This window comes from Erithacus rubecula (assembly GCF_903797595.1).
Source record: "Erithacus rubecula genome assembly, chromosome: 9".
NCBI classification, from domain to species: Eukaryota; Metazoa; Chordata; class Aves; order Passeriformes; family Muscicapidae; genus Erithacus; species Erithacus rubecula.
Window position 1 is genome coordinate 15942585 of NC_136660.1, and position 13688 is coordinate 15956272.

A 13688-nucleotide genomic window follows, 5' to 3' on the forward strand; every position below is an offset into this window, starting at 1 on the left:
CTCTTTTGCTGTCCTGACTATCGTGTTCCTATTGCGCTCCTCTCGGGTTCTGGTCCTGGGGGTGTCCGGGCAGTGGTCACTGGAGAGATGCTCAGATGCGATCAGGCGCACAAGCTGCAGCCGTCGGGCGCTGCCCCGCTGCCTGCCGAGCTGCCGGGGCAGCAGGTGCGGCTCTGTGCCCATCCCGTTCCCCTCTCGCCCCGCCTTCGTGCCACAGCCCCGGCTCGGCCCGGGGTGCGGCCCGTGGGCCGAGGCTGCGCCGCCCGGCCCCACCTGCGCCCGCCGGCTTGAAAGGGGAAGGCGGGCGGTGGCGGCGGCATCCCTCCCTTCCTCCCTGCCTTCCCTCCCACTTCCCGCACCGCCGCCTCTCGCTCGGGCCGCGCTCCGCCGGGACTCGCTGCAGGTGGGTGCCGGCACGGGGTGGGGGGCGGGTGGCCCGGCCGCGGCCGGTGCCTCTCGGTGCTTCTGGGCCCGTCCTACCGGCGAGGCTCCTGGGCTGGTGTCCTGCCCTGCCCTGCCCGGCTGCCGTGCCAGGAGGGTCCTTGGGCCCCGCGGCGTGGCGGGGTCGGTGGGTGCGCGGCGGGGCTCGGGGTGGCCGCGGGCGGGGCTGCCAGCCGCGCCCCGGGCAGCGCTGCAGGGCTGGGCTGGGCTGATGGCACCTGAGCTGCCCGGCCGGGGACACGGGACAGCGACTCGGTCTGAATTGCCGCCTGTCAGCCTGGTCCCGGCTCTGCCCGGACGCGTGTGTGCAGCCTGGCTTGCTCGGCGAGGCTCGAGTTCAGCATCTGCTTCAGTGCGCAGGACCAGAGCCTTGGCACACGGACTCCCCTTCAGAACGCTTTTGTGTAACTTGCTTCATCTTCCTTTAGAAGATTAAATCTCAGGAATATCTTCCATCTCCTGTTCTGCCTCCTCTTCCTATGCAACCTCTTCAACCCCTGTTTACGGTAGCTCAGCCAGGTCTCATTCCTCTGGCGTGCTCAGAGCCAAGAAGCTTTTTGGTTTGGCTGTGGGTTTCTTTTACATGAGGGCGTCAGTTGTTTCATTGAAGATAAGACTCACCCTTAGCTTCTCTACTCCTGTAACACTGTCAAATGTGATCAGACTTGTCTGTCAGGACTTTATCAGTCTCCATAGCTTTCTACACAAGATTTCTCAACCTTTTGGCGTGTTAAATAACTTTTCTTTAAATGTGGTGCTTCTCTGCAGAAAGAACCTGAAGTGACAAGGCAGTAAATGGGAAGACTCTTTTCCTCTCCATTCCTCTTGACTACTTCCCTAAGGTTTAGTGCACTGTATCTTCCCAGTTTTCTCTGCAGTCTGAAAGTGTCGTGCAAACAAAATTTCTTCTTAAGACCAAATAAATGCTCTGCTCTGTCATGTGCTCTCACTTTGAGGTCTGTGGCTCACATGACTATTTGGAAATGGCTCCAAGCTGTTCTTTCTCTTTCATCCAGGGATTACAAATAATGTTCTGACTTGCTTCCACACTACAGACCTCAGACCACTCAAAAGGGGCACAGTCTCACATCAGCTGCTTCTGTCTTGCAGCTGTGTTGTAAGCGAGAGAAAAAGGCTGTCTGGAAGAACTTGTTATTGCAGAGCACCCTGGTGTCACAAACTATCTCTGTTCCTTTCAGAAGACAAACAGGAAGCCTGTGGATACGGAATGGGGGAAATCTCACTTACTACCCAGACAGATTTAATGTATGATGAGAGGCCAGGTGGGGAAGCAGATGTGTGGTGTCTGACACCATCCCCTGCTCTCAAGGTCTTGAAGATGTAGTGTGTAGTTTCAAATACTATAACAAACTGAGATCCAGATCTTTATTCATTTTCTCCATTGTTATAGACCAGTATTTCCTTTAGTATCATGGTTCCTTGGAAGTGGTCTATCATCTGGCAACCTCCTGTTAGCCCACAGATTCCCACCTTGCCTGTAGAACTTCTTCCTCTAGTGAGACAGGAAGGATGTTGAAGATGGTCCAAAGTACCAAAAGTTAGGAACTATTTGGGGACTGCATCAATCTCTGTCCAAAACAGATGAGCCAGAGCACTTCTGGTGTTTTATGGCAGCAGTAGCACCAATATGGTGAAAAGTATAAATCATTCTGATGCTGACCTGATCACTGCTGTGATTGTGCCCTTTGGTCCTTTGGGAATCTTGATTTCCTTCATTCTCTGTGCTTGTCATGGGCTGCCATGAATACATAGAAGGAAAAATGCTAGAAAGCTATGTTGTTTTGAGCAGACTATCTGTGTGCTATTCATTGTGTGCACTACATGCAAACAATATTTTAAAAAACCCTCAGGGTTGTAGACTGACAGGGGATGCTTATATATGAAGGGGTTTTTTTCCTTTATCATTGTTTTCTATACTAAAATACTAATGCTAGTATTGGTGTACTGTGATTAGTATACTGTATTGCTAATAATAATATTTCAGTGTTAGTGTAATTTACCCAGGTGACTCTGGTTAAGTCAGAGTCTGTGATAAACCAAAACCAGAGCACAGATGCCCACCAAGCCCTGAGCTGGATATGAGTGATGGTTAAACTTCCCTGTTTCAAACTGTGCTTTGTTAGCTTCTTACAGTATTGTATGGTCTAGGTTTTTACTAGGGATTCCTCTGGGCATCCCCTGCTTGTAGCAATACCCTCCTGCAGTGACAAAGTTGCTCTTGGAGCTGCATACTTGCCTGCCTTCGCAGAGTCTTGGCTTCCATAAATTAGCTGCATCTGGGCTGGTTGTCATCAATGTGATAATAGCAGATGGTCCTGGTTTTTCTAGATCATACCCAACAGGACAAGCAAACTTCAGTGTCTTATTCCAGGAAGAGTTTAGAGCATCTGGGTGAAGATATCTTTTGCTTTTGGTTTTCAGTTAATTCTGCTGCTTTTTTAACTCCTGAGAAGTTTGCAGTGGAAACATTTCTTACTGTGGGCAAGAGCTGTATAGAGACTAGGATGCAGGAGGGGAACTAATAAAGTCCCAGGTATATGGGCTTCCAGGTCCTGAGCAGGAACTAGGTAATATAAAAAAGTGAGGGAGAGATATAAATGACAGACCTTGCATTTGAGCCTGTTCATAGCCTTTTCTTTGCGGGGCTCTTGCCTAGACTGCTCCCCATCAGAAGTTTTAGTACTTCAGCCTAATAAAAGGCACCTGAATTAAATTAGAGCTGTAGTTGTTCAGTTAGTTCACTTAAGTTGATTGGTGCTATTTTCCATCAATACCAAAGCCATACCCTGTCAAACATGTTAAACAGGACAAAATCATGGGACAAATTTCAGCCCAGTGAGAGGTTCCTCAGGGACATTTCAGAGGGCTGTGCTCTCTCTGCTTACTTTTTGCTGCCTCACTTTTCAGTGTCAATGCATTGCTGTGGCTTTGAAAGCAATTTCTCAGCAGCTGAAAGTGGACAGGTGTGCAGGGTAGGGGGAATGCTGCTGCTTGCAGTGACAGTCTGACTTTCACAGGTCGTGCTTTTACTGAGGTGCCTGCTCTGCCCTGAATGCTACAGCAGTGAAACTTAAAACATTTGTGACGTTTGTGGCATGGGCTTTTCCAACAGTTCCCTTGAACCCTTACTCTGGCTGCCAGTGCTAACTGTGATGTTCGGGGCATTGCTCTGTGTAAATCAGCCAGCTGGCATGGCTCTGCCAAGCACTTATCATGCAAACAGGGAAGGGTCTCTTGCAGTATTTATGTGATATAGCCACTTCTAGACCACAAACAAGGAGATGGTTCTGTTTACTTTGCTCTCAGGCCCAATGTGGGATCTGTCATTTACTTTTTGTCATTTATTGGATTTTGAACCTCTCACAAGGCATAAGCTGTGAATTCACTGTGAATCACAGTTCCATGCCCATGTGTTTGAAGGTTTCTGTTGAAGACTACCTGCCTGCAGTAGCTGAGCTCCCATAGCCAGACAGCTGGGCTGAGCCTGTGCTGCACTGGCCACAGCAGCTGCTCAGGCTGGAGGATCCTACTGCAGAGCTCATGGAGCAGCTTTTTTGTTCAGTGTTAGTAAAAGGTTAACCAGTGATGTGAGCAGGTGGATTTGGAGCCTTCCCTCAACTGGGCCATTTAGCCCTTGTCTAGGGCTAGGACTTCCTTCCCTTTGCTATGAGACTGCAACAATGACTAGTTGCTGGACAAGGGACAGAGAGCCCTTGTGCCCTTTTTGCTGGTAGCTAGCCTTCATTATACCCCAATAGAGAACTAAAAATCAGGGATGTGTCTGGTGTATCCAGCACAGCTCTAGGGCTGGGGCTATGACCAGGGTACCTTTCTGGGCATGGACAGAACAGAGATTATCTCTGGTGGTATTGAACTGAAGTAGGAAAAAAGGTCTTTTCCTGCAGCTTGGCATCCTCTCACCTCTTAGCAAGATTTATAGCCTCCCTTGTTGCTTGGGCAGGGAGAAGAGGCTCCTGAGCCAGCATCTTTAGGGATTGCTCCTGATTTTGGAAGAGATGAAACCACCAAGAGCAGTTTTCAAGTCTCACTGTGTCAGCATCTGGCCCTGACCCGAGGGCTGAGATTGACAGCTTACTTGTCATTTGAATTTTGGTAGTCCCCAGAGGATCCTGGCTGAGCTGAGGGTCTCAGCAATGTCTGGCACGTAGGTCTATGGCAGAACACAGTCCTAGCTGAAGATAGGTGACAATTTTTTTTCTCTAAATAAGTATACCTTTTACCTGGACTATTTCTTCATCTTTTACTTGTTGCCCAATGAGAAAACACCCTACCCCACATATAAAACCTCTTCTACTCTTCTTGGCACACTTAAATGCAAGTATGACCCACTAGGTGCCCCAGGACAAGCCTAAGCCTGCTTCTGTCCTTAACTCCCTGTCATCCCAGAAGAGATCAGGAGTATATTGCTGCCATCCTTCCCTTGCTTCTTGGAAGCAGTATGTGCTCCTGGATCTGCTGTGAGTGTCATAGCCAAATGCTTTACCTTCCCAGATGTTGGGCAGGATAAGTTCCCTTTGGGCCTTTCAAGTAATCTGAGTACTAGACCAGCTTTGTGGGCTGTAGCTCTGTTGTGACCCACACTTTGTCACAGGACAGCCTGTTTCCTGCTGTTAGGGAGGCAGAATGCTTGGCAGATCCTTACTTCCCTTGCAGAACTTATGCTTCCTCCCCTCCAGCCCATCAGCTTTGTGTACATTCTCCTGGAGCTCTTGTTCTGTGGGTCCAATTACCCTCTTGGTATCTGTTAGCTTTTCTCATGTTTTTAATCACTTGTGCAGGCACAGCCACGTAGTTGACCCTGGGTGGGAAGGGTGGGAGTCTAAGCACTAGCAGGAATTGCCTTTGAAACAGGGGAGGGTCCCAACTAGCAGCTGTTCTGTTTCTTTCCCATGTCCTGTCCCCACATGGGACAAGAAAGCAATGGAGAAAGAACAGAGCAGTTTTATTCTCTCATTTCTACACCCTTATGTGCTTAGTTTAGCCAGAGAGAAGCCTGCTGAGGGTAGTCTGAAGATTGTATTTAGCAGAATCTTGTCCATTACTTTCTTTCCCACCTCTTCATCAATCAAGTACTAATGGAGGTGCTGTCAGAAAATCTTGTACCAAATTCCACTCTACTATATCCCTGCAGCCCCACTGGGGCTTAGTGTGTGGGGGCCCTCCAAAATCCACTTCTAGTTGTTCCCATTGTAACTTCTTCCTCTTCTCACTGATGCTTCCTAGCGTGTCTGAACTGGGCTCTCAGAAAACTACCGTGCTTCTGACTATTCCCAAATAATTATCACATAATTCTTCTCCCAAAATAATGCTAGGTGTGGGTGAGGCGCGTTCGCTTCCAGTGATGTAGCAACATCCCTTACACAACAGAAATCTTGGGTGTTTCACTAAACTGAAGAGGGGATGACGGCTTTAGGAGTGTGACTAAGGGGCATCAGTGTGCCACAGCTGTTGCATGTCATCTCTGGGATTGCTTTCTGGATTTGCCTTCTTCTGCTTTGCTTTTCCCAGAGCCTCCCATGACTGATCCATATTGGAGCAGCTCTTTGTCCCGACTGTTGCTGTGCTCTCTGGGCTCCTGTCAGCGGGTCCTGCTGTGACCTGGACTTGCTCCTGCCCCGTGTGTGCTGAGCAAGGTGCCTTGCCAGCTGTATGAAGGCCAAAGCCAGAGCACACCTCTTGGCATTTCCACCAAGCTCTGCAGGCCTCTCTGCAAGCTTGCACAGACAGCAAGGGCTCAGAGAGAACCAGCTGTTCTGGCTGGACAGAAATAAAAATAAAATCCAGCTGAGCTGGTTCTGTAGCGGTAAATAGGGACTGAGCAGCACGTGTCTCTGCTGGTGCTGTGACCCAGCATAGCTCCTCCAGCCACTCACTCTCAGTACCTCTCTGCGAGTCAGTCTGCTGGCTTTTGAGCCTTAGAAGCACAGAGAAGAGGTTTTCTGGAAAACTCCCCTGATATCTCACTTTGGTTGTTGGGATATTTTTGTGGGTTTGTTTTTGGCCTTTTTTTTTTTTTTTTTTTTTTTTTTTTTTTTTAAATAGGGCAAGGCAGAATGGATGGGGAGGGATGTTCCCCAGTGAAGAACTCCAGACTGCCCTCCTTTCCCAGCTCAAGAGTCCTGGCTTGCAGCTACAATCACAGCTGTTAGTTGCTGAGTGCATGACAGAGATACAACATTAATGGTTTGTCTCCTTGCAGTGATGAAGATGATGAAGGTGCTACCATGCTCTGCTGCTCTTCTTGTCCTAGTGACTGTATTCACTGTGGAGCCCTCTCACAGTGCCAAGGTGCTGATCATGCCCACCATAGTCTTTGACAGCCACTTGCGAGTGTTCATGCGGGTGGCAGAGGCGCTGACTGAGCGGGGCCATGACCCTGTGCTGCTGCTCCACGAGGGTCGGGATGTGGAAGCCTCCCTGCCTGGCTTCCGCCTGCAGAGGTACTGGGGTACCTTCAGCACAGAGAGCGCAGATGCCTGGGTGCAGGAGAAGATAAAGCGTGTCTTTCAAGGGAAGATGACCTCTCTGGAGGTGTTCTCATTTTTGGAGAAGTACCTGGAAAACTGTGACCTAGTACTGGGAAATTCTACCATTCTGCAGAAACTCCAGTGGGAGAACTTTGACCTACTTTTGGTGGATCCCAACGAGATGTGTGGATTTATCCTGGCTCACATCTTGCACGTCAAATATGCTGTGATTTCCACTGGTTTCTGGTTCCCAGCAGAGATTGGTGCCACCTCCCCCATTGCCTATGTCCCTGAATTCAACTCCCTGATGACAGATAGGATGGGCTTTTTTGGTAGAACTTGGAATCTCCTAGTCTACATAATCACTCGTGTGGCTACAAAACTGGTCATCCTGCCCAAGTTTGAACGCCTCATGGAGAAGCATGGGGTGGAGCCCAAGACATCCATGTTGGACCTTGTTCATGGAACTAGTCTTTTCTTCCTCTGTAATGATGTGGTGTTGGACTTTCCCCGTCCAACACTCCCCCATGTCATTTTCACAGGGGGGATCCTTGCTGAGCCTGCAAAGCCCCTTCCAGTGGTAAGTACAAGAAAGCTTTGATCTATGATTGCACATCAAATGGGGAAGCTACTTAGTTCTGATCTTGTTTGGAAGAATCTTGTAAAAGTTCTGAAGCCCCAAGTGTCTGGAAGGTTGCTGTGTTTTGGTGCTTGTAGGTGCATCAGCAAGATGGAGAACACTGAAGGCTGTCAGGCTGCAGGGAAGATGTGGAATTAAGTGGTCCACTCTGAAGTGGGATTTGGCCTCACTGTCCATGTAAAATGGCATGTGGAATTACTACGATGAAAGTGTTGCCTCTGGGACTTGATAATGAATAGTTTGTTTGCTCCTATGCTAAAGTGGAAGAGGGAAGAACAATTAATCTTCCTTGTTTCGTCACTGATATGTTAATCCAAAATTTCCTCCTTCACCCTATTTCTCACAGAGCATTTCTGCCCTTGTCTTAAGAAACCACAGGGAAGGGCTATTCTTGTTCCTTCATTAAATTCAGTGCAGAATCACAAAATGTGGAAAACTGAAGGGTATCATCCCTATTTTCTCAAGGTTTAGTCCTGAAAACTTCCTCAAGGCTTCCTCCATCCTATGCCTCACTAATCCCAGGAATAAATCCAGAGAGACAAGCTCCTAACGCCTCTGGCTGAAATATTGGAAGAGAATAAAACTTGTCCTACCACCTTTACAAACATTGAGGGGAAATAAGCCTGGATAATAGAATTTGGGCAATCAGGATGTCCCGGTGTCCTGACTAAGGATCTGAAATGGAGATAAGGCTTCAACTTTCAATTTATTAGAGGCCTGTCAAGATCTCTGATGGCAACTTTAACTGATGTTGTGAATGCCAATATTTTTCAGTTAAAAAAAAGTGAGATCAGGTGCCTTAAAAAGAATCTCTCCAGATGTGTCTGACTGCACACAAGCCTTGCCCACGGCCTGCAGGTAATGAAACGCACGTAGGGTGCTCCGAAAGCTGTGTCAGAGAGTGGCTGCCTCACAGCTCTTGCAAAACTCTGGCTTGGTCCAACCTGGCCACGTACACACCTGCCTCATAAAGAAGGGAGTTGTTTGCTAGGGCATTACTCATGTGCTTCACAGCTTCCAGAACAGACCCCAGGGCACCTGAGGAAAGAATGATGGAGATAAGTCCAGAGCCCTGCAGTAGGTGGTGGTTGTCATGCTAGCAGGCAGGTGTGTCTGCGTTCACATCGTGGGATAGCAGCAGAGGAGAGAGCCTCTGTAGGTCTAGGTGCACCTTAAAGAATATCCCATCTGAAATGTAATTAAATGTTTATTTCTTCCTATTTGAAACACTAAGATTTTGATTGCTTCTAGTTAGGACTTGGTTAAATATAGATATGTATTTGAGAGAAAGTGAGAACATTTGGTGGTCAACCATGCTTCCCTGGTAACTTCACTGCAGTTTCTGAATGTTAAGTGTTATGGCCCAATTATAATGGATGACATAGTCATCTGCTTTAGGAGTCATTGTACTTTTATTTAGAAAAGGAAAGCCAGCACTTTCTCTTCTGTAGCAATTTCAAAGATTGTACTGCTCAAAGGATGTGAAACTCGAAAGGAGAAATCAAAATATCTCTGTTGCAAACTTTTTGATTCTTGAATTGTTTTAGGGCATTCTAAGCATTTCTGAAAAGATGGGCTTGAGTCTCTGAAGCATCCAACAAAGGAGAAATATCCCTGTAACATCAGAGTAGCACTAAGATGTGCTTTATAATTCTTTTCTACTCTGATCCTCTAACTTTTAGACTACAATTAATACTCTGAATTAATCACTCTAGTTTTACTCTTTTAATATTTTTTTTAATTCATGTTCTCCTACATGTTTATTTTAGAAGGTATATATATTTAAAGAGATTTTTATTAAACTTCCCTAAAAGGTTCTTCACTGGAATATATGGGAAACTTGAAGCAGGACAGAATTCATAATGAGCAATAGGCTCAGCCTAGCCTGGCATGAGAGGGAATAGTCTGTGTTTGCTTCACAGCAGCTGTGGTTGCTGATTTCTTCTATCTTCTGGCTTTGGTTGAAAAAAGTACAGACTGTGTTCTAGATACAGGCCTGTTTATGTAGCAGTACAGGCAGCCTCTAAATGAAGGGCAAATAACTGTGGGGTTTACTGGATCTGTAGCTACCTCTCTGTCCAGTGATCAAAAACTAAATCTGCTATCTGCGAGTAGCTATCAAGGATGGATCAAAGTCTCCTGTCAAGATGGCAAGGCTTCCTGCCACCTCCAGGAGCCTTTGACATTGGAGAGTTTGTAGGAACTCTCCAGGAAGAAGTTGTTCCTGACTGTGTGATGTTTTTCTCTTGTATCAGCTTACATCTAGAGACCCTGACAGACCTCCTGTCTTAGTGGTAATGGGAAAATAGCCTTCCTCTTTTTACTCCAATTTCCTTCTCTGCCCTGGCTGTTCCTGTGTAGCTCCTCTGTTTCCAGAACCCTTCTTGTCAAAGAGTAATTGTGATACCTCCAGTGCAGGAGATAATACTATGAAATGCAGGTTTTGGACACCTCCCTGCAAACTCCCAAGACCAACAGGTGCTCAAGTAATTTCTCTGTGGCTGGGTACAAAAATCACAGCGGTTTTGGAGTTCGTTTCATGGTGAAAACTGTGTAGCTTTGTGCTCTGGGTGATTTTGCTTGTTCTTCTCTGTGGACAGCTTTCTCCTGACGGAGGCAAGAGTGGGAAGGGCCTTTCTGCAGCAGTACTTCAGGGCAGCTGTGTGTGCTTTGCCCACAGGGTCTGCGTCTCTGGGTGGAAGCAGCAGAGGCGGGCGTCGTTGTTGTCTCCTTTGGCATTGGGATCCGAGCTCTTCCAGGCGATTTGGTGGAGAAGATGGCTGGTGCATTCGCTCGCCTCCCGCAGAGGGTGGTGTGGAGGTGAAAAGGGAACGGGATTCATTTGCACTTGACTTGGATGAAAAACAATGTTGAGGGGTGATTTGTTTCAAATCAGAGGATCTGCTTTCTGTCTCTTGATCTGATTGAATTTATTATTATTATTATTCTCTGTGTGTTTATCTTCTCCCTTTTTCTTTCCTCTGTCTCCTCCCACAGATATTTTGGTCAGAAGCCAAGAAACCTGGGTGAGAATACGCTGATGATGGGGTGGCTGCCCCAGAATGACCTGTTAGGTAAGGCTGGGTTCTGTGCATGTGTGTGCCACTAGCAACAACCCTGGAGTTTAGCCCAAACCACAGCAAAGGCACATAAGGATAGCAGCACCTGTGTGGATCTAAGGCTGTTGCTTCTTGTGTACAGAACAACTCTCCTAACAACTGCTTGAAGCTGCTTGGCTCCTATCTCCCTTCTCAGCAGTTTTGGGCTGCCAAAAGCCAGATGTATTCCCAAATGGTAGCATCCTTTCTGCTTAGCATGCCTGTTTTTCCCTAAACATACATCAACATTGTATGTTGAGGAATTCCCTGGTAGCCCTGTTGCAGCATGGAAGACATTGACTTGCTACCATTTATTTACCTGCAGGCCACCCCAACGTGAAAGCTTTTGTCAGCCACTGTGGGATGAATGGTGTATTCGAGGCAATTTATCACGGTGTGCCAGTGGTGGGATTTCCTTTCTATGGAGACCAGTTTGACATCATGACCAGAGTGCAGGCGAAGGGCATGGGTATCCTCATGGACTGGAGCAGAGTAAAAGAAGAGGAGCTTTACCAGGCTGTCATCACAGTCATCTCTGATCCCAGGTGAGGCATCTGGAAGCATCAGGCTCTTCCTTGGTGCAGACAGTGTGTAGGGATCAGTGTGTCTTTGTTGACCCCTACCCCACCTGTTTTCTGAGATAGTTCCCAGACCTCTTCTCTTAATGCCAGGCTGTCATCAAGGAGAGTGAAATAACAGCCTCCCATCGGGACCTCCCTGGACTTTTCCAAAAACTTTCTGTAGAAACAGAGGGAGCTGCAGGTAATGTTCCATCTGCTCCTTCTGTCAATCATATACTCTGCTTTTTCCTAGAAGCAGAGCAGGAACAGAAGAGGGGCACAGGGCTCCTGATTTTTTAATGGAACATATGCAACTGCTGGTTTTTTAAATGCTGAGAGCTTGATTTTTAAAATATTTTATATTTCTTACCTATTAAGAGTTTTTGCAATTAGGTACCTAGAAGGTTTTGGCCACTCATCAAGTGTGTAACTTTTGCTTGATGCTGGGTGAGGTCTTAGGGTGCAAGCTCCCCTCAGAAAGTACCATACACGTGACTACACTGAACAAGTGCTTGCAAGCCAAACTGTCAGTGTTGTTAACAAAACACAAAGTAAAATACACTCTGGCTTGTGCCTTCATGGCTGGCGAGTGCCATCTGAGTGGCTTTCAGAAGAATAAAGGAAGAAATTTGCCCCTCTCCCAAGGTATAATTTTGGATTTGAAAGCATCACTGGATGTCTTAAGCCACTTCTCAGGTATGAGGTTTCTGTCAAAAGGTAAACATCCTGTCATCTTACCTTGCAGCTACAGAAAAGCAGCCCAGCATATCTCAGCCCTGCACCTGGACAGACCAATGCATGCTCTCAACAGGACAGTGTACTGGCTGGAGTACATCCTTCGTCATGATGGGGCACCCTACCTTCGCCCGGCTGTCTACGACCTCTCCCTGTATGAGTACTTCTGCCTGGACATACTGGCTCTTCTCTTGCTCTGTCTGGCTGCTATTGGATTTGTTCTCTACAAGTCTGTGGTCTGGTGCAGAAGGAAGGGGGCCAGTCCTGTGTATCAGAATGGCAATTGCATGAAAGGCCACTTCACAGATGAGAAAAAACTTCAGTAGTGGCCAGTATGTTCCAGGGCATATCCCATCACTGTGAAATGAACTGCTGCTGTGCCAAGAAATGTGTGGCATGCAGGCAGGGAGAGAGGTGAAAGATCTGCAGGTCTGGATGAGAAGAGAAGGAGAGGGAGGAGTATTGCAAAGGCCTGTGTCTACACCTCTGTGTACAGCACCTGTGGGCGGGGGGGTGAATTCAGGCGTGGGTGGGAGCACTTGGCCAGGATGCTGGGAATGGGGCATAGGTAGGTAGACTTCCAGGGAGGAGTGCAAGTTGTTCCCTTTGTATTGCACATTGGTTTAGATGCTGGTGTTGCTCTTCTGGCTTTTTGGATCATGGAGGCTCTGGAGGTAGGAACAGCATTTCATGTGCAGGAGACACCATTTCTCCTCTGCCTTGTTACTAAGAGCCCCAGGAGTCAGGATGCCTTTAAGTGCAGATGAGAAACTGAAGCATAGCTGTGGACAAGGAAGGGCGCTGAAAGTATCATCTACAAGAGAGAAAAATTGATCTTTTAAGTTCTGTGGATAAATATTGTTCTTCCTGCTTCAGTCAACACTCCGCAATCCTGTTTGTGTTTGAGCTAAATTATTATTTTTTAAAATAAACTTATATTCTTTCTCCCATGTGGCAGTTCTCTGGTCGTGGTTTAATGTGAACCTGTGATTCTTGTAACAGAAAGTTGTTCAAGCAAAATTAAAATGTTTTTTCCTTCTCATTACTGCTACTATGGTTTTCACATACTTCCATCAGCAATTTTTTTGGCCTTTCTGCAGGCTTTCAAGCAGTCCCTCCTCTGCCTTCATGTGGCACACACCCATGCCCATAGCATCTCCAAACCTGTAATGAAAGGAAAATCTGGAACAGATGCACATGCCAGGACCAAAGAATCAACAGCCAGTCGTAGGCAATGGGCCATACACCACATTTTCAGAAGCAGCAAGCTCTGCTCCTTTCAATGTGAACAGACAATACTGTTGCCCCACTTGGGCTGTGGTATGGAGTGACACCTAATGTGTTTTTACTCACCCTGGACTCCAGGGCAAACCTAAATGGGGTGCACAACCTGTCCACTGCCACTGTCCCACACTGAGGATCAAGGGTTCTGTTCCATGCTCCCACTGGGGCCACTGTAGTGCTGGCAGCTGTAATTGGAGAGTAACCCCACTTCCACAGCTGCCCTCACTGCTGGTTCTAGGCTCTGCTCTCTCTTGCTGTTCCACGTGGGCTTTTTTTCCAGATGAAAGATGTGTTTCTACTGCAGTTTGGCTGGGCTCCTGGGCTGGTCTAGGTTGGGATAGTGCCTGGCTCTGGCTTGGGGGCTCTTCTGAGACCAAGCAGTGCTTCCCTCCCCAGCCCTCAGCTTGCAGAGGGGCTTAGG

At 47.5% G+C, this 13688-nt stretch overlaps 1 protein-coding gene across 1 annotated transcript; it reads left to right on the forward strand.

The window, feature by feature from the left end:
• Positions 1-231: 231 nt before the first annotated feature.
• LOC306804878 (2-hydroxyacylsphingosine 1-beta-galactosyltransferase-like) lies at positions 232-13025 on the forward strand. Its single transcript, XM_079312020.1, has 6 exons — positions 232-403; positions 6683-7530; positions 10271-10410; positions 10588-10664; positions 11014-11233; positions 11994-13025. Exons 2-6 carry the CDS (start codon positions 6685-6687, stop codon positions 12307-12309), a joined length of 1599 nt encoding a protein of 532 aa, XP_079168146.1. The 5' UTR covers positions 232-403; positions 6683-6684; the 3' UTR covers positions 12310-13025.
• Positions 13026-13688: the final 663 nt, after the last annotated feature.